General features: G+C 36.1%; 1 protein-coding gene across 1 annotated transcript in view; it reads right to left on the bottom strand.

Moving 5' to 3' along the window:
- Positions 1-273: 273 nt before the first annotated feature.
- Positions 274-26732, bottom strand: part of ptprga (protein tyrosine phosphatase receptor type Ga) — a 256694-nt gene continuing 230235 nt past the window's right edge. Inside the window, exons 15-29 of the mRNA XM_088636210.1 lie at positions 25182-25273; positions 20229-20325; positions 19366-19448; positions 19149-19283; positions 18713-18847; positions 18452-18624; positions 16698-16833; positions 15063-15209; positions 9992-10085; positions 7901-7977; positions 6847-6975; positions 6239-6385; positions 5575-5717; positions 4336-4471; positions 274-3288 (exon numbers count right to left, since the gene is read on the bottom strand). Coding sequence (XP_088492336.1) covers positions 3142-3288; positions 4336-4471; positions 5575-5717; positions 6239-6385; positions 6847-6975; positions 7901-7977; positions 9992-10085; positions 15063-15209; positions 16698-16833; positions 18452-18624; positions 18713-18847; positions 19149-19283; positions 19366-19448; positions 20229-20325; positions 25182-25273 — 1871 coding nt within the window. The 3' untranslated portion in view covers positions 274-3141. The remainder of the gene's footprint in view (positions 3289-4335; positions 4472-5574; positions 5718-6238; positions 6386-6846; positions 6976-7900; positions 7978-9991; positions 10086-15062; positions 15210-16697; positions 16834-18451; positions 18625-18712; positions 18848-19148; positions 19284-19365; positions 19449-20228; positions 20326-25181; positions 25274-26732) is intronic.

Genomic DNA, 26732 nt, shown 5'->3' with positions numbered 1-26732 from the left:
ATCATGCATACTGTACAGTATGTTTACAACTAATACAAATTTATGCTAAATGATTTGTGAAACTAACATTTCTTGCCAAAACTACAGATTAATAAGAACATTTTTTACATTATTCTCTCTGTTGCTTGGACATTGAAAACACAGGGCTGTATCTGTCTTAGCAGATACTTGTCTTAGCAAAGATGATTTCCAATTAAGTCTTAAATCACGCGACTTAAGTTTCTGGACTACCATGGGAAGCATTTTATACAACACACTAAGCTTTACATAAAGTACATCAAAACCCATACTTTATTTTATGTATAGCAATACAATTTACATATTAAATAACACTATAATAGAATGATTTGATATAGCTTTCAACAAAACAAAAAAATCTTTCAAGTTACAAAAGAGGAGAAACGCCCACATTTTTCAAATGGGTAAATGAAAAACTTATTCAGTGACTGGCTGGTACTATTTCTATTGCACACACTGACAACAGAATTGTAAAAAAAAAACTAAAAAGAATCCAATATTTCACAATCACTGCTTCAAAATTATAGTACGAGTGGAATTCTTTTGGAATGTGATGACAGTACTCACTACTTCAATGCACGGAGACTTAAGTTTCCACATATCCACCACAAAAAACTATGAAGGAGTTGAAACTAGAAAAAAAATAGCTTTATATGAAAATATAAAATTCTATGATTATATACCATAGATACAAAGTTTCCAGAAGATGGTTAGTAAAGCAACAAATTATGTACATTTTTATGATACACACTAGTGTTAAAAATGGAATAAAAGTAGTGGGTGATTTAAGCAAACTGTGATTTGTTTTTTTAAAGAAAATTTGCTAGTTACCCTACAATGCCTTCACAAATAATCAAGAATCAAGTCACTACCCCAAATGTTGGAGAGCTGTGACTTTTCATTTAACGATCTCCTCATTAGGAGACAAGAAAAGAAACAAAATTTGAATATTTCACTTCATTGCCTAATTTTACAAGTTAAATGTCAGATGTAGAAAAAGTCTCCCTTTGTGAATAATTAAAAACAATTTCACTGGAGATCTATGATGATAATGGTGGTATGGTTGATTTTCTCCCAGATTACACAGCCTGTTAATATTATTGTTATTTATATCTTTACATGAAAAACTTTTTTCTTGTTCCTGTTTGCGTGGCTTACAAAACAAATATTGTAAGGGCAACTGAAGCAGTAAGAGCTAAGGCCTAGAATGTGCTGTTATCAGAGAACTACAGAATATTCTTTAATATGAAAGGGAATACAAGAGTAAGCATTTACTCAATTGCTATGTGCTGTGAAAATAAATAAAAAATAAACAAATAATCAGAAATATGTTGGCATTATATAATTACCACCAGCAAACAAATGAATGTCAAGCAAACCTGAAATTTCTTTCAATCACTGGGACTGAAACATAGTTAAACTTAAACATTAGCAGAAGAAAAAGCTCTGTTCCTTGTGGAAATTAGTCCAATATCTTTGGTAAAGTTGATTCTGTTTTTCCCAAATTTTCTATCAAGAAATACAACACAAAAATTCTAATATCAAGGCAGTTGTGCTGTATAATGGGTTGCATTTCAAAAGTTTAATTGTAATTCAAATTTGAACTTTTTTTGTGCCTAAACATGAAATTGTTTACAACCAGACACTGTTTTGAGGCAAAGAGCAATTCAAGGCATTGAATTTAGTTATAATTAGTTATAAAATGTGATGCATCTCCGTGAAAAACGTTGGATAAGGGACTTGAGACCCCAAAACAAAGCAAAAAGTCATTCAAGTGCATAGCACATCCCTTAATCAGTGATACAGTGAACATTCAAGCTCAATGCCATTTTACCGAGGCCACTGTTTAAATAATGAGACCACTCTGAAAAAATTGTTTACATGATGCGTGATGATTGAGTGCACTAGCAAATTAAACCCAGGGAACAGTTATAATAATATGATGCATAATGGATAAAAAAAATCTTAAATTCATCCTGCACATAGAATTAAAGAAGTCTAGTCTTTAAAGTAGATTTTTTATAATTAATTTAAAATGTTCTTTTTCCGTAACCAAGGATGGAACTTATTCCAACAAATGGTGCAGGATCCCCACACTTCATCTAGAATCCTAAACTGGTGCTCTGTATTGCCTCACTTTGTTGTTATCAGCATTACATTAGAAGCAGCAGACCATGATAAAAACCATGGTCCCTACACAGGGACAGTAAACATTACACAGTTTACATGTTTTCAGTTATTAAGTAATTTGTCACATAATTGTTCTTGTATTGAATATTAACAACACAAATTCACCTTTTTTGGCTTTAAATTAAATGAGTCTTTACTCTGAAATCAATATGCCATTTCTAGGAAGAGGGACTGGGGAAAGTTGAAGGAGGTCAAGGTTAAAGTCACTTACAAAAAAACAAGTTTGGTATATTAAAAAAATCTGCCTAAAAATCTAACTTCACAGTTGTTTTTTTATTATACCACCTTTTAAAATATGGACTTGACTTAAAAAATAACAGTAACCTGAAGGAAAAAAATAAAATACAAAAAAGAGCCTATTGCTACATGGATTATAGAAATGAGCCTGGTACATTTCTAAGCAAAACAAATGTACATCATTTAACTGTACAGAACAAAGCATAGTTACACTACAGAGAACCATGACTTCGTAATGCTACGTGTGTTATTCAATGCATTTAAACAGATTGCTAAAAAGCAATCTCCTGACTGCACCATCCATTGTCTTCTTTACTATAATAAACAGCAGGTGATACATCACTTCCTTTTCCAAATGGTTGGAGAACAAAAGAATTGAGGGCTGCCATGGAATGTCATGTTAGGGCTCAATGACCAACATTGTCAATTGGATTATTATAGGCAGTAACACTGATAATATAGTGCAAACTAGGAAGAATTGTGTTTCCTTGTGTGAAATTAAACGCAGGTGCGAACGCTCAGTAGGACAACATTAAGACATAAAATGGCAAAAAATAAATATCAAAAACTTTATATCAGTGTAAAAAAGTAATCAGGTTTTTTTTAACCAAGAGTCTGGCAAAAAAAGGCCTCAAAAAAGTCTGCTTAGTCCTTTGTGTTTTACAAATGAAGTGCCTCTCCCAAGGTTTTCCATCTTCAAACAAGAGACTCCATGCTTTCTGCAGGGTCCGATTCATCTGTTATCACAACAGTGCCATTTTTATCAATTGCCAGAGGGCCAGTTCCATTCTCCTTCGTGCTGACCGAGCTGAGCATTGCTTTGTAAAGGTACTGGTATTGTTCCTGTAACACATAAACAGGGAGAGTTCAAGATTAAAAACTGCACATTTCCAGTTTGCAGTCTGGAATACAGAGACAGCTGTCATTTCTTTAAATGACACAATATTAAACCAAACTATCCTGCTTTATATAAATGTACATTTTTGAGCATGATGAACTGAATACCAACTACAACAACAAAAAAATCATGATACATTGCAATTACAGTAAATAACCCTCTTCAAGGGTTACTGCGTTTAGCAAGTACCTTGATTTTTACTGTACATTATGAAAGGGCACATCCGTTTAATGCATGTTATATCCTTGTCTGGCATATTGGGAATCACTGACTACAGAAAAATGTTTTTTGTCAGTGTAAATAGTGTTGGGAATGGTAAATATTTCTGCACACGGTTTAAATCAAGTCTTCTTCCATTTACATTTATTCTTTTGGCAGACTATCGTAGCAAATTACAATCACATCTGGGTAAGATGCAAAGCGTGCAGATAACAGTAGTAAAGTTAATAACATATAATAATTCTTAAAGAAGGAGGGAAGACTGAAAATTCACAACAGGATTTAAAATGATTAAATAAAGATGAGTAATCGGCCAAACCAAGTGTGCATGAATGGGTGATTTAAGAGAACCTTTATGATCCTTCAAGCTTTAAAAGATTCATATGCAAACAGTTACTGTATAAGAGAAGTTCTGCAAAGATGAATCAATGTGCTTTTGAAACCACCTGGACAAACCAAAATGGACTGGCCCAAACAGTTTATTCCCATGAACGTTTTTCAAGATTCTGTGAAGGTGATCTAATATTTCTTCCTAAACATGAGGTCATTTTGAATGGGGAACAAACGATTTCCCCATTTGGCAGTCAAAATTCCATTTCCCTTTGAGAATGAAAGGTAATCTGCCAAAAAAGGCCTTGATGTGCATTGATTAGTAACCTTTAATAAGTTACAAACACCCCTCAATATATTACACATGAGCATGTCTTTAAATTAACATCTCCAGGTACACTCCACAGTCTACACAGTCAAGGGGAAAATTCTGAAGTACTCACAATATCTGTGAAAACTCCTGGCCTCATGAGGTTTATCATTTTAGCAACTTGATAAACGTCCACAGCATTTTCGTTCTCAAGCTGCTGAGATAGGGTTGTAAGGGCACAAAACATTCCTGCTGAAACTGCACCAAACCTGGAAGACAGAGAACATTAGAAAGTCTATAACAAATAATAAATAAATAATAATATTTTATGTTACTATTTAAAATGTACACATGTGTAATGATATTATTTTTTCTAGTTAGCAGCAGTTTCACATGGATAAATATAAATACATGTATATAAAAATCTAACTGAATCTAAACAAGACGGATTATACACCATAATGCAATTAAGTGCAGGTTACTGTTTGTGTTAATTGTAATGACAGATGTGTCATTAAAATTGACTGGGTTACATCTAAGTACTCACGAGTAATACATATGCAAAAATCAAGACAGTCATGTTGTCTAAGCTTCTTAGGTCTGAAGCTTAAGTAACAGTACTTAGCCTAAACGTATAATTAGTCTTTTTTGGTAAGCACAGTAATTCAAGTAATCTTAATTATCATAATGAATAAACATGACTAAGCTCCTAACATGACATTATTACAGCAGTTATTCAGCTACAGCTCAGAACAGCCGCTTGTTTTCAGAATCATTAATAATTTTAACCAGAAACTCATTCAACACCACAGAACTATTTCAGAACTATTTAAAGCAGGCAATTTTCAATATGGAAGGCCTGTCCTTCATTATCATGAAATTATAACGTGAGAAAGTAAATGGGTAATGTTTTGGAAATTGCTCACAGGCTGAAGTGTGTTGTTTTCACAAGTTGCAAACAAGATGTATGTTTTAAGAGTAAGATGACCTTATCTTTGGGGTTTTTCACATTGGTAAGCAAGTTAGTCTAATGGAACCAAGGCTATATCATATATATATATAAACGTAGCCAGGGGTTTCTGTCTCAACAGATGGGATTACTGTACAGTCCCTTAGGTAAAAGGCTTAAAGTAGACATAGAACAAGAAATAATATGCAAGTGGTTTCGAGACCTGCCTGAAAAGAAACAGAATACATGCCAGAGATCATGTGTAATGGCTTGCAATTACTAGGGATGTGCAAAAACCTTATGGAAAAACGGAACAGAGTGAGGCTATGTTAAGCCATTAAAACATCATCCTTGGATGGTTTTATTAGGTATATACTGTATGCTGCCAGACTGAGGAGAAAATTGAAATAGAAATGCACTTACTCATCATGCACTATGGTTGGTCCATCTCGGGTCATTGCCTCTTCCTTGATTACATTGATAAGTTCAAAGGTGCTGCTAATTGGGGCATCAGGGTTTGGCCATTTGGGGCACTGAAAATGACGGACTTCCAGCACATAATCATCCTGTCCCATGAAAACACACATAAAGAAACATGTGTGTCATACCTCGTCATACCTTCCCATAAAGAAACATGTTGTAGTTCTCTCTGTGACATCAAGTGACACATCTCTCATATCTGATAATGACAGATTGTGGACCTTAATCTCCAAGCAATGTCTTCTTGACAACATAACAATTCCAGATTTTTTTCTAAGAATGTGCAGAAAATGAAGACGGAAGCTAAGGTAAGCTTAAATGCATTCATGGTAAAGTTGTTTGTCACAGACTAAAAAAGAATAGATTGCAAGCACTGAAATTATTGTTTAATTATACTGCATGCACAAACTGAATGAATATTCATGAATCGACTAATACTGGGATGTTGACATTCTTTTCATCAACAGGAAATCAATGTAAGTGAGAAATGACTGAGGAAAACAATTTTACAGCTAAGTGTTGTAATGGTCGATAGCATGAATAACAACTACAGGATGCTGGAAAAACACAATTTGAAAAAAAAAAACCACAAGCTTCCAAATAGTACCTGTGTTGCTTCCAGGATAAAATCATGTATGATAATTTGCTCTTCATTTGAAAGGCAGAGTCTGTCTTTGCTAATCAGGGTTACAGTAAAGGCCTCACAGTTCATGGATTCTTCACGGCTCGGCCAATACACAAATTCATCCTCAGCCTATGACAACAAAACAACATTTTTGCCACATGCTCACAGACAAAAAATAATGACAATGCGTTTCAACAGCTTTGAAGTGAAGTCCCTTGTGTTAACAGTTTACAATCTGGGAACTTTGTCAACTCTAGCAAGAATATTAACTGTGAAAACAGAAAAGTATAAACACAAGTAAGATGGTAAATGTGTTATCCCTTCACTGCAATCTGTGTGAACGAAATAGTTGTTGGACAAAGTGGTGCAGAAATAAAATTATGCAAGACATATGGTTTGCTGATTGCAATTGATATGATGATCTACTGGCTGCTGGTGTTAGTTCAGTGGTGGTTTTCAATTGATTTCACATATGAGGTGTTAATTCTTTGAGGAAATAACACTAGGGGCGCCAAAATGTACATGTACTGTATAAAACATATTTTGAGAAGTCAAAATAACAAAGAATCCTAGTGAAATACAGAACGTACCAAACTCTGGTTATCTGGCAGCATGACAATGATTTGAGCATTGTGGTCCCAAATCATCCGCCAGAAGTCTTTTGTAGTGTGAGGCAGGGGATGCTGTGTTATGATGAACTCATTGCTCCTGTAGTAGCCCTGCAACATTATAGTTCGGAAGGTGAGACAGCCTGCAGCGCAGAAAACCAGGTACAAGCATTCATATACAGTAGTTCTGGCTTTCAAACTGCTAACACCCAGGTTCCCCTTTCCTATACTTCAATGTAAAAATATTTGCGATCCCCCTCAAAACAGCACAGGACCTCTGCAAATGGCAGAAATAGTTGGAAAAGGATGTGGCACATACTGTACAAGATTCCTATCCCATTCCGGGGGTTGTCCAGGGAAGCTGAAGAAAGTCAGGCTCCTGCTCCTCAAGCCCAAACATGCACACCCAGCCATTGACAGATAGTATTCATTTCACTGAGGTATCCTTATATTCTGGACTGAGTATTTATTAGAAAAGAACCCAGCTGAGATACTCTTAAATGTCACTTGGTTGCATTTGTTTGCAGATTGGCCTCACTGAACGAAGAGTATCTAGTTTATATTTTGCTAGAATGAAGATTGTGACAGCATTTCAAAATGCCTTTTCTCATCTTCAGAGCTTTGACAGCACCCTCCCATTCTCCATTGTTCTTCATTTTTCATGCGAACTCCCCATTTCAGTATTGATGTTTGCCAGTTTGTATTGTATTTTGCTAATTTGTTTGAAAATGACTAAATTGAATGATCAATTTGTGATTTTTGATAAATGAGAGATGCTGCCACATTTATTGTTAATCAATGGAATACAAAGCTACCAGATGTGCTTTGCTTGTGCTCTTCATTCAAGCTGTCTTTATTACTTTCTAATTATTCCAGACTGGCAGAGGGTATAGGCTTGGCTCAGTGGCAAACCAGGGTCAGCTCAAAGTAAGAGATCTAGAAAGAGGAGTAAAACACTGTGGTGTGTCATGCGCTTCCAGAGAAGCATGACACCACAGAGGTCATGGATAATTATCAGGTAAGAGAATCCACTTACCATTATGTAAGAGGCATTGATGTAGTCTGTACCTTTCATGCCAGGAAGAGGTGCAAGACCTACCCTTGCACGGTCCGCTTAATGAAAAAACAGGAGAGATTCCATGTTATACATAAATACATAAAGATATATAGAAAATAAACACATTAAGAGTTCCTTAAGTTATTACAGTATAAGGGGGGGTCAAAGTCCAATTGGTCTCTTGGCCACTGGGTCTCTTTAAGATATATAATAACTTACCGTGATGATAGTGATTTTGGCTCTATAAAAGCACTGCTATGGTATTATTATTGTTGTTGTTTTTTTCCATTTCAATAGGAATTGTTATTGCAGGTCAGTTTAGCACATCAAGTAAGAAGTGTGAATTCCTATTTACATGTGTATTAAGTAAGAAGCAATTATGAAAACAAAAGCAGCAGACAGCAGCATTTCAGCTGCTAATCACATGTCAATGTAGAAATAAAATAAACAATTTAAGGCTGTTTACTGGTGATAAGCATTATTCATTGTTGTATTTTAGGCAGAAAATTCATATTCCCTCCTACATGGATGATATTCGTGTTTGTCAGCTTGCTGCACAAAGGAAGACATTTCTGTCTCCTGGTCAGCATTTGCACATTGCAATCACTGTAGAAACTGCAAACAAAATACTCCTGACACTAGAATTGTTTTCAATAGCACAGAACCCAGCATCCTCTGTGAGTCTCACATTTTAATTTATGATAAAAACAAACACTTGTTTAAATCTCACTTTGCATGTCCTATTTATGGTACGAATTGTAATTGAACACAAAGGAGGCAAATATGTTTGCTGTTCGTGCTCAGCTGGGTATGTGACAACACCACCAGGGGCTGTTGTTTATTTGCGTTCTGCCTAAGAATGTAAGACCTACAAGATAAGTGTTGAATTATACTCTGTTTAGGACTGTACAAGTCATAACCGAGGTATTAGTCAGGCTAGAGATAGCTCTAAATATGGTCAAACTTGAAATGGTTTAGGACTGTTCAGTTGCATCTATACTGTACTTATTCACCCTTCAATCATACAGTGTAAATGGGATATATAATTAAATACACAGTTCTATGGGAAATAGAACAAATCATTGCTGATTTAACATTTCCTGCTCACTTGCATGACGAGTTATGGTGACGTTTAAAGTCATCTACACAACATCACATTTGTTATTCTTTTCCAGTTTATGCATTTCCATGGAAAAGCAACTGTAATAAGAACAAAATAAACATAGGCCAACTAAGAAACCTTCATTCTTAGCAATTATCTCAGCGGCAGTTTAACAACGATAAACACTTTCTTCAAAATTGCTTCTGAGCCTGCTCTTTTACACTGGTGGAGGGGGTGGGGGTGGGATAAGGGGCAGGCTGAGTGTGTCAGAGACTTGGAGATAAAAAGGAAGTGGGATTGTCAGCACGAACATGTACACATTTAAAATGTCTTAAAAGCAACAGGCATTTATAATGATTTATCTGGTTTGCTTTCCATTAGCTACCATCAGGAATGCCTACTGTTATTTTGTAAGGGTGAGGCATCTTGCTGGCTGTCGATAATGTGAAAGAAATGACCAATCTCCACAGGTCATGTGACAACACTGCACAGACTGCATGTTTGACATCCCTGGTCTAAGCAGTTTACAGAATTAGTCATCTTTCTTTTCCCAGAACAGATACCCATTTAACAGGACAAAACTGGTCCTATCTCTTTGCCAACCCAGAAAAGCACACACCTGGGACATCTTGGCATTCACTCATCTGCCTGTTTACAATGAAGAAGAATTTCTCAACCTGGGGACACCTAGATGTTCTTGTTGTGTTCAGACAGAGCAAATTGGCAAGAAATAATCAGCACCAGACATCTGGCAATATTCACAAAGCAACAGCAATGGTGTAATTAATTATATGAGTTGTAGATACAGCAATGGCAGTTTCTTTAATAATAACACAGGAACATATAGCTATATATATGTATTACATTCTTAGGGTAATTAAGGGCATGTAAAATAAATAAAAAGGTCCTAATCAATAGACGTTTTGTGAAGAAAGACATCAATAGAATTATATAAAATGTGATCTTACATGGCACCACTGATGAGTTTCTGTTTTTCTCTTTGTTGCACTCCTTTTGGGCACTGAAGCACTCCACATATCTGGCATTGCACTGAGTCACCAGCTGCAAATGCAATAACACAGGAGCATTAATGAGTGTAGGCACACTTACAGAATACAATCCTCTACCCCTGAGAGGTACTCTGTGTCATTATAAAGGAATGGCAACAGACCTTGGACACATGCTGGTACTATCTAACCACTCCAGATAAGATTGAGAAGAAGCCAGAATCTTAACACCGACTACTAAACCGACAGGCCATTGCAAAGGTATTCAGACCCTTGCATAGTTTTCACAATTTGTTGCTTTAAAGCTTGCATTCATAACACTTTGAAGCAACAATTAATATTTGTTATATTCATACATTCAAACCAAAAACAAACAAAAAATAAATTGATAATTAATATGAAAAAATGGAAATCATAATTGTATACCTATTTAAACTCATGGTTCTGAGAAATAAATTAATTTTGGTGAACAAAATTACCTTGATGAGTCATGCAATTAGTTGAATGACCTCCATGTGCAATAATAGTGGTTCTAAAGATTCCAGAAAAAAAACATCTTTCTCTGTGAGGTTCCTTGCTCAAGTAATGAATTATAAGCAAAGACTCAACCATGAAAACTACGGAGCTTTCAAAGCAAGACAGGGATAAATTCTTACTGAAAAGCACAGATCAGGAGAAGGGTACAAAGAATATCTAAGTAACACTGTATATCAGCGAGTGCAATAAAATGTGCATCAGTCAATATACTGGTCACTTTACAAAGCTGGCCTATATGGCACAGTAGAAAACTAATTTCATATCCTGCATGGAGTTTGCAACACAGCAGCTGAGTGATCTTGCAACAATGTGGCCACGTGATTAGATGATCACACTGGAAATTTTTGTGTGCCAAATGTGTTACATTTGGTACAGCTTCAGCACAGCCCATCTCCAAGTCAACCATGCAATCATCCTGTTATCAAGCCTGGTGGTAGCAGCAACATGTTGTGGGGATGCTTCTCCTCAACAGGGACTAGAAAGCTTGCTAGGACTGAAGGAGAGGAATACTGGCTAAAGACTTAAAACCAGGGTGAAAAATCACTTTTCAACACTATAAAGATCCAAAACACAAGGCCAAAGCTACACTGGAGTGGCTAAAGAATAAAAATATGAATGTCCTTGAGTGGCCCAGTCAAAGTCTTGAATCCTATTGAGAGGCTGGAAAAACTTGAAAGCTGCTGTCCATGAGTGATCTCCAACACAAAAAGAGCATGACCAACTCTGCCAAGAAGAATGGGCAAAATTTCTACCAAGCTAGCATGCAAAGTTGGTAGAGAAGACCTAAGACCAAAAAGATATGAGTCTGTATTTGCTGCCAAGGGTACTTCCACCAAATATTGAGTTCAGAGGTCTGTATGTTTATGCAATCAACATATTTAAGAGTTTTTTCTCTTTAGCAGAGATACACTTGCTGTATCTTTTAAGTCTTCAGTCTAAACATTCAGGGTCTGATAAATCATTAGTTCTAAAAAATGGGAAGGCTTTTTCCTTCTCTTTTCAGCATGGAATAAACCTATTACTGCAAAGGAAACAAATTAGAAGAAAAGTAGTTTGTCATTGAGAGAAGGGGGAAGGTGTGATCCTAGCTGCAGGATAATTTTAGGCTTAAAATCTGTAGTCTTTCTGATGTATGAGTTAGGAAAACCATCTTTGAGAACACAGAAGGAGAGATTAGAGTGGTCATGGCCATCAGAGGTGAAATGAGAAACAATGGACTTGGAGAAATTTTGAAACTTCACAGCCCTAACATGTTCTCTGAAGTGGTTTCCGAGTCTCCTTCCTGTTTCTCCAATGCAGATGGCTGGGCATTTACTGCAATACAGTAAATAAGGTTGCTGGAGGTACAAGATGTCATCTGAGTGATCCAGAATTGTCCTGAGGGGCCTTGAATGAGTGTTGTGTTAGATATTTAAACTTGTTCCTTTGTAGCCTACCCATGCTGACGCATCTACCCACCTGAACTACTTCAAACATAGGAAGCGTCTGAATACTTTGCAAGGCACTTTGTATGCAGGCACAGCATTTCTGATTATTTATTGTAAAATACAGTACGTTAGCAGGAACAGGAACTTCATAATTAAATATATGTATATACAGTATTTAAAGTTCAGGTGGGTAGCTGCGTCAGCATGCGTAGGCTGCAAAGGAACAAGTAATAGGTTTATTCCATGCTGAAAAAAAGCATGGAAAGCAACAACGTTGTGTTCTCTTTCTTCTTTTTTTCAGCATGGAATAAACCTATTACTTGTTCCTTTACAGTATTTAAATGCTTTAGCAAGGTGTTCAACAACTACAAACTTCAGATAGGTTGTTAATATCTCAACATCAAGTATCTTAATTAGCTTGATAAAGCACATTGACTTGACATTTAAGGCATGAATATGACTTTTGATTTTGTTGGTGATGATTAAAAAAATAACCTGAAGCCTTTGAAATAACCCAGAGCAACAGGGATCGCATGGGCCTTTTTGATGCATCACCTTAATACTCTGACATTCAAAATCCTTCCAGACTCAAGCTGTTCAAAGCTGTACAGCCGAGAAGGTCACTTTCTGAAACAGGTCAGCATCTTTCAGGCACTTATAAAATACATTATAAGAATCAGTAATTAAATGTGAGTGTATAAGAACACCGTGGGTCTTGAGCTATCTTAAGTCTATTCATTTAAATGTCTTTCCACTTTAAGGTATGCAATTTAACAGATTAGGGAAGTCCTGTTTTTTTTGTGTGCTCCACTCTTAATTTTACATTGCAATTCAGTAGTCTTTAAAGCTGAAAGCTTCCTGTTAATACTATCCAAATCTTCACCTGAACTCCTTTTCTCCTCCTCACTTATCTTACAAAAATTGAAAATGTGAAAATGTGGGTTTATATAAAAGAAATAGAGCTTTTCTTGCATTAAATAATTTTTCAGATATATTTCTATTCTATATGTGTTAACTAACCCAGTTAGTTAAGCTCTGGTACCCTAGACAAGAACTGTTTTTTGGAGTTTATAATAAAAGAAGACTCCAATTCCCCCCAATCCAAAGAATAAAAACAGGCCTCTAGCCCAAATCCTCCCCATTATCCCTTGCTCCAGCACCCTCCTACTCACAACCACTAAAGCAGCAGCATCTTGCTCATTGTGCAGTCAGACAGCCTTACGCTCCTGACCATGCTGTCACCCCTCTAGCCAAGCAGGCAAAGTCCATGACCTGAACTGCTAATACAGCTGAAATCATTCTGCCTTAATCACAGCCATATGATAATTACTTACCTTATTTTTGTCTTCATATCAATCATCTCTTCTGCTTACAGTATTTCTTATGTTGTCTGGAGTGTTGTACAATAGCATGCATGTAATACATGCCAAGTCTTTGTATTCAGCACTAGTGTGAGAGGGAGTTATTTTCGCCTCGCCCCTCATTCAGGCAGTCAATCTTCAAATGTTTTTGTCACCTTGTTAATGAATACTCTGCTACTTTTGCACTGAAACTACTGTACTGTTACTACTGATGTATGGTATAGAATCCATAATATAAAAAAGAGGAGTTGCAATGCAAATGTAAAACCAATCTGAAATTTAAGAAACAAACGTTCCATACATCTCTATTGCTCCTACTACTTCTTACCATGGATACTAAAAAATATCAGGAAACAAAATGAAAAATTTACACACAAAGGAATATTTACTGTTCACTTTGTACCACCTCTCCAAGTTTCGCACAGATGCAGTGAACACACTGTCATTATCAATTCGGTATATTGTATTTCTGGAATTCCACTTTCTCTCCTTAATCTCCATTGCTTTTCTATATTGCCAACAAATATAAAAAGGAGCATTCAACATGTTGTGCATTACTTTATTAAACATTTATCGTGACTGTTAACCTAGCATACAACTAAAAGAAAATGCATAAGCAATCTCTGTTATCCCTGTTCCCAGATCCCTGTTATCACTGCTGAGCAATCAGGCATCTTTTCAAACTTATTCTTTGGAGTAATTAGATAATTAGATGATGATGATCCAATTTTATTTATTAGCTTTATATAATGCAACACACAACAGAAGCAAAAAGAAGATGAAAGAAGAAAGTACAGTAAATTGACATAGAGAAACCAAAGTCTATTTACATCCGCACTGAAAGCTTTAATAAGAAGACCAGTCATTAAACAGGTTTTGACAATGTTTCCAGTCACAGAGCTGTGTTAACAGATTTGGGCAATGAGCTTCCCTGATACAATAACAACAACAAAAAATTTACCAGACACACATCATCCATTTGGTGTGTATTTATAATGAGGAAAAAAAGTCAGTAACAAGCACTGTAGCTTGAGCAAAATACCCTGTGGAGTCTGTTTCTGTTGCAGGATGACATGTGAAGCCTGTTCTTAAATAATAATGACTTATTTTCATTTTTTAAATATAACCCTGACACACATAATTAATATGCAATTACTAAAGGGTATAAAAAATCCACACGGCAATGAAAAATTCTGCTACTAAGCAAACTATTAACTCAATTTTGTTTTAAGGCTAATTGCATTGCAACCCTGCAGCTTTTGTTTCATGAGAACACAATATATTACAAAATGTGCAAGAACTAGATTATACTAACTGGAGGAATAATGACAGCCTTTTTACATCAATGTGTCATAAAATTAATAAAATTGTAATTTAGATCCCATGCTGTGATATGAGAATGGCATTGCTGTGAAAATAGCAGCTTCTGGTTGATTTGATCAGTTATGTTAATAAGGGGCAATAGGAAGCAGACAGCATGACAGGAAACCGTAAGAGAACTGGAACCGTATTTATGCGCCTGTTTTCAAAATTCCCAAAACACAGTTTTACAAAGGAATGCAGTCTCAGAATATAAATGGGCACAGACATAAAATTACCAATCAGATCCATACAAAAACATATATAATACAGCAATAATAAAAATGATCTAGGGAAATGACTGAGCTGTAAAGGATACAGCATCAACTGACAGTCGTGGAGGCTGACCTTAAATTGCTTTTCCAGATGCATCTTTCCACCAGGCCCGGGGGTGAGGATGCTATTGACATAGCTGTGTAGCTGACTGGCATATACTTCTGTTTCTTTGCCAAGGATAGCTTCCAGCAAGGCATCATGGGTAAAGATGTACTGCTCCTATACATGAACACAATTGAAAATAGACTTTCTAGTGCTCACTTCAGACAGGCAGCGCTCTTCATACACTACAGCTCTTTTGCAGGAAATGAAGAGTGATTAACTAAGCTTTATTTTTTATATAATCAGATCAGGCTTTCATAAGGACATCCACCCAACAGCTGGTTATGTTCTGGATGTACAGTATAATCTATGTTGATAGAAAAACACCATCAGAAACAACTGAAATGACCTGAAATGTAAAATGGTATTTAAACAACTCTTGTTACTTGTTAATAGGTTTGACTATTTCATATGCATATAGTTCATACTGTATGTACATTTGCTTTTTTACTAATTTACAACTGCTAATTATTGCAATAGCTCATTGTGTGTTTTTCTAGTCTCAGCTTGTATCTATGATCTGTGTGACCCAACATGGGGGAGAATGAGAAAGAGTGAGCAGTCCTCCCACTCTGTTCCATTTTAGGATCACTCATCTTTTAATAAGTTACTGGCAAAACACTGCCCCAAACTGAACTTTCAGCTTCAAATGGAGGGGAGGTACGCTCCCACTGATGGCACTGGTGGTGCCCAAGAGCCTGCAGGGGGTGCTGTGTCACTGAGAGTTCAGAAAGCCCTGCCTGGCTACCCACACCCTACTCAACTGGCCACAGTTGGTTAGTGACATGATCCCAGGCTCAAACCCGTGATCGTACAGCTCAACCTGAGATCATAGAGCCTTCAATGGTTGGGCCACTTGGGAGGCCCTGTGAATTATTATACCAACTGCAGCCAACCACCAACCATTCCTACTGCAGCAATGATTGATGAGGGCTTAATAATGGCAGTTTTCATATCTGATACGTGCCTCAGTAATTCCAAGTAGTTTTCAAGAACAGTGCCTATTTTATTGATTCAACTTTCCCGAATATGTAAAGGTATTGTTTGAAGTTAAACTGATATCCTTATTTCTGTCTCCAATTATTTGATCACAACAATTAATACAGTTTCGATGAGCTTCTATGTTTTAAAACACTTAAAAAGTGCTCATGCTGTAATGAATAAAACAGTCCTTATCTGATTGAAAATCATTTTTTTGCCCACTATCATCATTGACCTATGTAGCCAAATCGGTTCTAAATACAGTATCCGACAGTTTACAAACTCAGAGTATGAGGAGTGATTGCAGTATCCTAACAACAGAGACAGTTATTGAAGGAAGTGAACCTGAGGACCACATTAAATTTAATAATTGTAATCAGAGAAATCCATGTAGCAAACCATTCTCCTTCAAATAAAGAAGAATGTACAAAGACCTAATTAAAAAAAAAATGAAATAAACAAGAAATAATAGGCCAGAAATTAAAATTAAAGTAACATGCTAGTCAGCAGAGTATTAATTGGAGAGTAAAAAAATGAATAATACAGACTTAATGGCTAATGCATGCAAGACACGCAAGGGGAAACATTAGGAAAATAAGCACTGAACTGCAGTGGAATGCTTACCTCAGTCTGGACGAGGTAGTTGCGCTGTGTCCTGATGTGTTTGAGGAAACCGAGGACATTGACTGTGCTTTTATCTTTTATCTGCTGTAACATGCTGTCAATTACAATGTATGTTCCAGTTCTTCCAACACCAGCGCTAGACAGGGGAAAAAGAAAACACATCTTTCAGCATTCACCAAAGAAATTATGTTGAAAATTCTGGCAAGAGGCCTGAAAATTCAGTTCTAAACCCCCAAGCTGAGAAAGCAGGAGTCTGAATTCCTAATGTTAAATGTTTTGTAACTCTAGCTTCCAGTGAGGCTCAATATCGTTTTTCATTAGCTGCAGTCTGGTCTTCTGTCCAGCTGAGGGTTAATGTAGAAAAGCCAAGAATTAATTCCATCATTATCACCTAGACCCAGAAATTGCTAAAGGCCTGAGGAAAACTGTGGGATAGAGTGCTCTCAAATTAATGAATTAAGGCAAAGCTGCTCTCTGCAAAATGCAATGTCGGCTCAGTCCAGTAATTGACTGTGGAAACGGTTAAGCATCTAGAGTCAAGGTCAATTATCAAACATGTTTTCAAACTGCAGTAAGCACCATTATGCTTATTAAATGGTTTTCCCCTTGACCAATTATATACAATTTTATTTTTTCATACTATTCCACATTAGTTTGGTCAGTGAGTGGCTGCATAATGGTTGCTGAACTGAAAGAAGCACTTTATTTCTGAGGCTGTAACAGTAGGAGCAGACAGTCAAAAATAAGATGCTTAGAGAAAGGATCTCAGATCAGTCAGGAGGTGTCAAAATTGGCAGGGCAACAGAAACACTGCCTGTTTTTAGCAGTTTACTGTATCACTGATGCATTATTAGCAAAAAAAATGCATTTCTTTGCTGTGTATATGATTTGTTTCATTTTGAAAAAATTTAAAAAATGGTCACAAAATGTAAAACGCAAAAGCATTTTTTTTCAAACGTACAGTGTAGTCAGGTAGTAATATTAGTGTGATTTTTAAATTATTTTCTTATTTTATGGTGCCAATGATTACTCAATATTTCAGCACAGGAGAGCATAAAAATAGAATCTGTAAAAAAAAAATTATCTGGAATCACTTGCTACAGTTGTACCTCAATTATATTTGGGCTCCTAATCAGATCAACAATATTTTGAATTGTCACCACTAATCCAAACCAAACTGATTTAATTTCCAGCTGCCACAACCCTCAAGCAAATACTATTTTGTCTTTCTCCTGTGGAAAGCTTTGTGCCAAAATCTTGTGTGAGTCTGTCTGCCCAACAAATAATGGAGGCAAAAGGAAGTCATAGGTTAGTAAAACATCCTTATTGTGAATATCTTGATGTAAGTTTTGGAATTGTTAATCCAGGATCAGCATCTTGCAGGGTTTTCTGTTTTGTGAGGGTAGCTGCTCAATAAGGGGTTGACTATGATATTCACAGTTTAAGAGTAATATCATGAAAATGTAATGTGTCTACTTTTATCTAGCCTAATAATAATAATAATAATAATAATAATAATAATAATAATAATACATAAGGAATCTCCCAAAAAGAAGAAAGTCATCTATTAATAAGCAAACTAACAGTTTTGGGAAAAGAAGAAGCAGTAAAAAACAGACATCATGTTGACCTTCAATAGTAAAAAAAATCTGAAAGACTACAGATGCACACAAAAGCCATGGTGTGAAATCAGCTGTGCTGTCTTCGTTAACCTCCTCTCCTTGCATGTTCTGCAAAGTAGTACATTTGCCTACCTGCAATGCACCAGCACTGGGCCCATGTCTGCAGTCCTGGCAGCTGATGATCTCCTGACAAAGGTCAGGACAGGCAGAGCATACTCTGGCACACCCATGTCAGGCCACTGTGTGTAGTGATACTGGATCACAGTCCGCTCATTCTGACGTCCCTTAGGGTTCCCTTTCTGACCCTAGCAAGAAAAACAAATGGCATAAGTAATGACGCTGAACAGCAGGAACTCTGATTTCTCCAGGAAACATGCCTCACAAGATGCACACCTTTTTAATTTTTGTATTCCGTATTGTGAAGCGCCGTAACGTGTAGCACGCATGCACTTGGGTGCTCTTCAGTGTCACAATGATGTTTCCGTATTCTTCGCTGTTTTCTGTTGGCCAATACTGATCACATTTTCTCTACATGGAGATGACAACAAGAAGACAAACACCCAGTTAAAATTGACCATTTTCAAAGTGCAGTTACAGAGCTGTTTATTTTCTGAGAGACAAAAGAAAGAAATGCCACAAGAATTAATCTCGGAATAAAATGCATTAATCTAAATTGCATGTTAAATTTCCATTAGACAGCGTACTTTCAACCTGTATATAAGGTATGCTGTGTATTTTATTAAATCCAGACATTTTTGGAAGGTTATCTTGCATGTTTAAAATGTATTATTAATTTTTATTTTGAAATCTGGAAGAAAGCTGTACATACCCTGCCTTTCTCGACTAAATTTGTGATCATAACAATGATCCCTGTGTTCTGTTCCCAAATCATCCTCCAAAAGTCTTCAAAGGTGGACTTCAGAGGTCCCTGTGTTGCAATGTAAGCCTTTGACTTGTTGTAGCCCTGAAGAATGAAGAAATAATAAGTACCAGAAAAAAGTTGCACAGCAGATAATATAAATCAAAATTGTTGTTCGCAAACCTACATCAACATAATTCGCATTAATGTAGTCACTGTGTTTTGCATCCTTTCCAGCTAGAGGGCGCAGTTTCACCCTGCTGTGATCATCTAGAAAAACAAATAAAATACTGTTATTTTTCATGAACACAAAGGTACTAGTTTTCTTTGTTTCACTTTTTGCAGCACAAAGTTAACTAATAGGTATTTAATGTATATTGATTGTCACATGATGCAAGTGGAACTTTATGTTTTTCAATAACTGGATCCTTTTCAAGGCAAAGCCAAAATGACTGAGCACTCACTCACATTTTCGTAAGTCATTAAAATTACTGTGAATGCTGCTCTATTTATAAATTTTAAGAAGGCCTCTTGCAAATATAGTCCATCTACCTCCCAATAAAGATAATGCAGTATTCCACTAATGCCACCACCACTTGCATCAATGCACCTCCCTTCTATACTGCCAATTCACTGCTTTCACAAGTAACTCCATCATAAAGGTAAATGGTTTATACATTTTAGTCCTTACACAACCTGCCACAAAATCTGTGTATAGTTGCAAAAAAAAACAAAACAAAAACATTTTCACATTTAAACACAATTTACATTAGGATATTCTGAACACCCTCCATCATGTCGCATACTGTACATATCTATATACATAAGGTTAAAGTCTTCAAACTCCTTCAAATTTCCATTCACCATTCACCATCCTTGAATTCACCATTCAAGGAACTTGTAATGATATCTATATTTTATTTTTGCAGCTTGCTGTAGTTGAATCAATATCAGTCTTTGAACAAATGGCTATTTAAACCGTCCTGTGAGCTTTCCTACATAGTTTTTGACAATATTGTACAGTATTACCATGCAAGGTTCTACTCTTACATGCAACAATATTGATGTATCTGTTCTTGTGCTTGTTGTCTGGGTGATTGGAGTGTTCTGCTGTGATCTTCATGTCAGCAGTGCACCGCTGCACTTCCTATTAAAAAAGGGAAACCAAAAAAGAATAAATCATGTTGTTTCAAAATAATCTAGCAAGGAAGGCATCTGTCAGGTAGGCATAGCTTTTCTGTAGCCATCATAATATTGCTCCTCTTTTATGTGAGACACAAATCTCTGAAGTTGAGAAAAAGTTGAGCGTTATCCCTTCTGCAAAGAAACATGTACTGTAGAAAGGTTGATAAAAAATAGCCTAATATCAAAAATAGGGGATACTGTTGATTTTGCAATAATCTACTGCACTCAAACAGCCAGACAGGTATTTTACATAGCTTCATTCAAAACGTACACTTTGTTCTTTGCATGCAGACCACAATGGGTACTGGAATGAAACTAAACACTGACCTTTTCTGAGAGTTTTAACACTAGAGATATTTGAAACAAATTATGCTCTAAGTCCTGAGAAAGTTTTCTTATGTCAAAATCTGGTTAGACCCTTTGCTTGGGTATGTAGGCTGGACTTTATGTTTTATTCCTGTGTTCCCAATCCTGTGTGTTATCAAATACAAGTACTATGTAGTATTGAGCTTTCTTTATTAAGTGCTTGCACCTATAACCACCCCACCACAGAAAGCAAAAAGCATTCCATAAATAAAATTAAACATAGCCCAGATCAGTACAAAAGCTGCTTTTCATTTCCCTACTCTTGCTCAAAACATCAGAAGCAGTTGGCAAAAAGCTGTTTGGTATTAAATTGCATGAGAAGTCTTGATCATGTAGATTGACTCTGAAATTGGTATTCTAATGATCTATTGTCTTTTTGTCTTTAGAAAGATTCCCTGCTCTAAGAGGATTCTGTTATTTGTAGTATCTGCCATCAGGTGTGAAATAATCAAACTTCAAAATCAAGAAAAGCTAAAAGCTAAGGCTTTTCAAGCTAAAAAATCATAGCCACCATAAGTATTACAAATAAATATTATTTTCTGTGTGAGTTTGTATGGACACAAAATAAATCAAAACAACAGCTACAAAATCACTGCAAAGCTCTAAAACTGTACCTACTGTATTTAGTAATAGTGTACACCTAATTACATTAATTAGTTAATTAATTTTCCCATTAATTAATGGGACAACGCACACGAATGACTCGCAACATTAGGCGATAAACAGTAGAATTGCAATACATATTTAATAACAGAGTAATTACACCATAAAATTACTGATTTTATCATTACTATACACACATAATAATTATCACACTATTACATTGTTACATTGTGATTAATAATGTTTGGAATTGTCATGGAAGTAGTGATTTTGAAAAGGGGTCTGTTTGTCACTAGCTTTCATGATCTGCCTATGAAAGCACTAAGAGGTTTAACAAACACTGAATCGCCATAGTACTTATTTGTCTGTCAATCTCAGGCATCAGTGCATATTGTACTCATTCTTACGGAAACAATTTCAACCTTTTTCCACCCATGCCACACTTTTCAAAATTATTTATTTGTAAAAACGATTAAATCTCACTACTCACCACTTTTTCAGAAGCCGCAAATAAACACATTATCTTAACTGCCCCATTCACGATGTGATCAAGAAAGGCCTACATTCCAAACACCCTTTTGAGGTTTTCATTAAGTGATCTGGATTTTAATGACAGAATTTTGGATTTTGGATACCATTTTGAATGGTATTTATTGGTTTTAAATGTTTAAAATATTTTGTTTTAATTTTCATAGATTTGTATACATGCAAACCTAACCTGGACTGACAGCACACAAGTGTGCAGCGGCAATGTGATTGGGAAATTTAAGTCACCTGCCACCTGGCAGTATATCACAGTCCTGTATTTGACAACTGAGGAGAAATAAGAATGAGGTGCCACACTTCACCCCTGTATAACATGGTGGATATTGAAGCATGCCTACGGACACTTTGCACCTGATGGCTGCTTCTACAGAAACATTAGATTAATGAGCTTCTGAATCAACCTTTGTATGTATGTACACCATTGCAAAATAACGTTGTGTAGAGTATTCTGGTAAATGATGACTTCTGCTGTTTCCTACAGAAGACTGTTCTCCCAGAAGAGCTTGTATCGTGTTCAGATGAATTTTCATTTGAGAGAGCAACCAGACAGGGATGCCCTTATAGCTCCATCTGTTTGTCTTCACCTCACAGCCCCCTGACACTGCTGTCTGGGTTGCTTCCAGCACTATTGGCATCTGTTTCCCTGTACAAGTGAATAGAGCAAGGCAACATGCAGATGATGATCCTCTTCCATTCAGGAAACTGATAACACACTTCAAGGAGGCCAACCTCAGAGTCGTTGTCTCTACACTGTTCTTCAGCAACAGTTTTAAAGTGAAACACATTTATGTTCTGTACTACATATAAACAAAAGCACCTGAAGAATAGTTAGGAATTATATTTGTTTGTTTATTCTGAATTTTGTTATTTTAATTTTTAATTTCTCATTTCCAGGAGTGAACAATGTATTAGGGGGATTGCCCTCTATATAGCACATTGTCTCACTTTACTTCTCAGCAGCATTCACTATGGACATAAAATACATATACAAAATACAAATAAAAATACGTCTATTAAGATACATAATGAAAGTGATACTGACACCTTTTAATAGAACTGCCATAAAGTAGACGAGAACTTTGCTGCACCAAAATAAGGAGTTTGGAATTTGTGTACGATTCAAAGGATTCTTCAAAAAGATGGTATACTAACAGACAAAAGAAAAAAAAACACATTTTTAATAGATGGCTGTGGTCTCAGCTGGCACTGGTTCCTGTTACCCATACTGCTGAAGGCAGGGCAAAGTAATTAAACACATGCTACATTGCAATTCATCAGGATGTCACAGTCCACACGGAGGAGAGGTACCTACACAAAACCTATCATATCAATGCTCAGAATCAACAGAGTTCAATCATCAATGTCAAGACAGATTAAGTTAAAGCTTTGAAAAGTAACAATTTACCTGTGGAATTACCATTTACACTTGTTATATTTCCGATGAAAACATATAGAAAATTCAAATTGTGCTCTTAAGTAGTCAGGAATTTCAAACGGAAAATGTGTTAATTTTAAGTTACAATGTTGTGTAAACAAGCAATAAACTTTAGCAAACCAGTCATGCATTAATGCAAATCAAACAACTGTTATAAGGAATAAAAAACTCAAAAAGGAAATCCCTGACACTCTGAAATGCGATTACCAATATTTGTGATGTAAACTTCATTTAAGAGAATTAATGCACGCTTCCAATCACAAATTAATGCTAATCTTAGCTTTAAACAAAACTACATATATAACCACAGGGTGTTAGACAACTAAACAGCAACTTGTTGCCATTTAAATAGTACCCAAACACAAAGAGAAAAAACATGCCTATTTTTATACATGATTGCATGAGTGTATTTCTAAGGGTTACTATTTTTTTCTAGATAGTTTTGAATGCACTTCCCCACGTGACCTGACAGCAGGAGGCCCTCAATAACCAACTCTTCTCCTTTCAGCACCAACTGCACTGCTGCAAACAAAACCACACAGTAACACATGAGAAAGAACTTGGCTGCTTAATCAAAAGCTTTTGCTCTGCTGCATTCCCATTTTTCTCTTTTCTTACTCCCCTGGCTGAATAAAAGGCTTTAGATTAGACAGAGCACTCCATTGAGAAATACTAGGCCCTTTTCTCTATGAGCGCTTAAGCCACTTCATGGTGTCCATCAACAAGAACGACATAAAGGCCTGCTGTTCTACAAAGGGAAATCATTAACACACTACTCTCTTTACAGCTACCCCTCACCCCTGGGGGATGCTGGAATTAAAGAAGTTAGTTAAGAGAAACTGACAAGAAATGCTACAGTCACCTTCCCAAACTGACTTCTGGAGAACTGACCTGACACTACCTGAATAATGAAGTCAGCAGGAATTAAAGACACTAAAAGCCATAAACATCTATTTTTCCTGACGAGCATTCCATTACTACCGTCTCTTTATGAGCAGTCTGCCACTTCTAATGAGGTAGCTGAACTGACGACATCTCTGCCGTTTTGCTTAGATGGCAATAGCAAATGCCTGATAGGTGACATGCAAGCTAAAGGACACTCATTATGCCAGATTTATCATTTTAATTTTCTTAACAAGATGAAGATAAAGGAAGGGAAAAAAAATCAAATGTAAAACCTAAGCCACGCTACTGTGATTTCTTTAACATAATAAAATACCCCTGGTATTCAGAAATTCCCATAAGGCATTTGATTTAATTCCCTTCAAAATTATGCCTAGAAAATAGAGAATCACAGCACAGCCAGCAGCTGAAGATCAAGGCCACTGATAAGTAGTTTATTATTATTACTTATTTGATTGTGTCAGAACCAGATGTGATCAATAGGGCAGAGTCAGAAAATCATGAATAATTGATAGCCCTGATTCCCATTTGATCATCCCAATAATACCATGTTCTCAAGGGGAAAACATTTATTTTGCACATCATCAACACAGCCATGTACTGCAATGTTCTTGCCCAACCAACCAGTTAGGAGATGGTATAAATGCCTCCTTCTAAAACCATCTGCTTCCACTGTTAGCAAGGAAAACACAATCTGACATACAAGAGAGAACAATCCTTCAATAACCTAGCACTGCCTGTACATGCAAGGGCAATGATCAGGTGTACTACATGTTTTTGGGTTATAATTCAAATTGTCCCTTCATCTGGGTGTTGCTACTTGTGGTATTCTTTATCTAAAAATATGTATAAAAAGGTGTATACGAGATAAAGATGTCCCACCTACCATGATGCCAAAAAATACGTACATTTCAAATTATCTCACTCAAAGAAATTGTATTTTCAAAGGCAATGTGAATTCTTACCTCAAATTCCTCTGAAAATCCATGTTGGTTATTAGAATAGAGCTCAGAGATGTGCTTCACAAACTGCTTGACTGGAATGGCCTCCATATCGTCTGGAAGACAAAGGAAGAAGAAATAACTGTCTTTTTCCAGGAATCACCCCCATTGCTAGAACTAACAGATCAAATTGCACAGGGAAAAACTAGTAAAGACCAATATTGCAGAACTTGAATATTCTGAAAATCCTTCATAACGACGTCTTAAATATTTAAGAATGACTAATGAACACATGGATTATTCATAACAGCTGGCTTATGTCTTATAGGTAAAATACATTCATAGCTTTCATCTTGGCAGTCTATAAATGATTAAAATGCAATCCGACTGCAGTTATTCTCCATTCCTAAACAGTTTAAAGCTAAATTTGTTGAGGATCCTTATTTTAATGAAGGCCACAAATCTGCTTAGCATGCCGCAGTTGTTTATATGCAAGTCACTTTTTCTGGGAACACATACGAAACATTGCGCTGCTATTTACATTACGGGTCTTAAAAGAAATTTCTAAGGCTTCATCTATTGCTGTCAGGAGCTAGAAATTTTAATCTTCTCTTTCCCAAGGTCTTCAACAGCAATTCAGATAATGACATTATTTACCACAAAAGACAAATTAAAGATGACTTGAAAATGCTGATATATGAGACACACCATATTATATAATTAGAGTTGGGCTTTGACAACAGCACTTTGTGAACAACAGTACCAGAATCCCTCTCTCCATTTATTTATTATAAATCTCTACAAGTAGATATTAGCATTTTAGGCATTTAATTAGCACTTATAAACAGGCTGAAACTGAAAGGACAACACTCAATTAAATTTGATCATGACTGCACTAGTTGTAATTTTAGATGGTTCTAGTTTGCAAGGGTCTATATTTCCCCCATTCCTTCAATTCTTCAAGAATTTCCTTATTATTCTTTCCACGTTTCCTGCTAAGCATCCTTCAGTCTGCTTTGCAAAGTGTTAATGCTCATGTGCCAAGGTCTGCTTGTGTGCTCATTATTATACAGTATATAGCATCAGCAAAGTTTCTGTTCAGTGCGTTACTTGACTAGCTCTGGGTCACACACTCACTGCCAACCACTGGAATCAGTAATGGACTAGACTGAAATTCTGCAGATGCCACTAGTTAGCATTTGAAACATTGTTTCAGAAATCAATTTCTTCACATAGATTTGAAATGCTAAAATACTTTAAAATGTTTTATTTGAAAAGCAGCACAATGTATCCACAAATGCACTATGATAGCTTTCTTACAATGATCTTTAATATGATTCTTTTTAAGAAATGGCCAGACGAGATCCTTGGATCATTGATCTACTAAAAATCTAAATTATTTGGCCAAACTCTCTTTTATTTGAAGTTTTTCTTATGTTTAAAAGTTATAATTTATGAGTTATAAAGTTATAAATTATAGGTGATTAATAAGCAACCTCAAATCTCACCCTCACCATACCAGTTACCATAACATATTATGACACGATGACACTGCCATGACAAATGTTAATAGTT

This window comes from Lepisosteus platostomus, chromosome 6 (assembly GCF_059453375.1).
Source record: "Lepisosteus platostomus isolate fLepPlt1 chromosome 6, fLepPlt1.hap1, whole genome shotgun sequence".
NCBI lineage: Eukaryota > Metazoa > Chordata > Actinopteri > Semionotiformes > Lepisosteidae > Lepisosteus > Lepisosteus platostomus.
The sequence above is the reverse complement of the archived record's forward strand: the minus strand, read 5'-3'. Positions and strand labels throughout refer to the sequence as shown.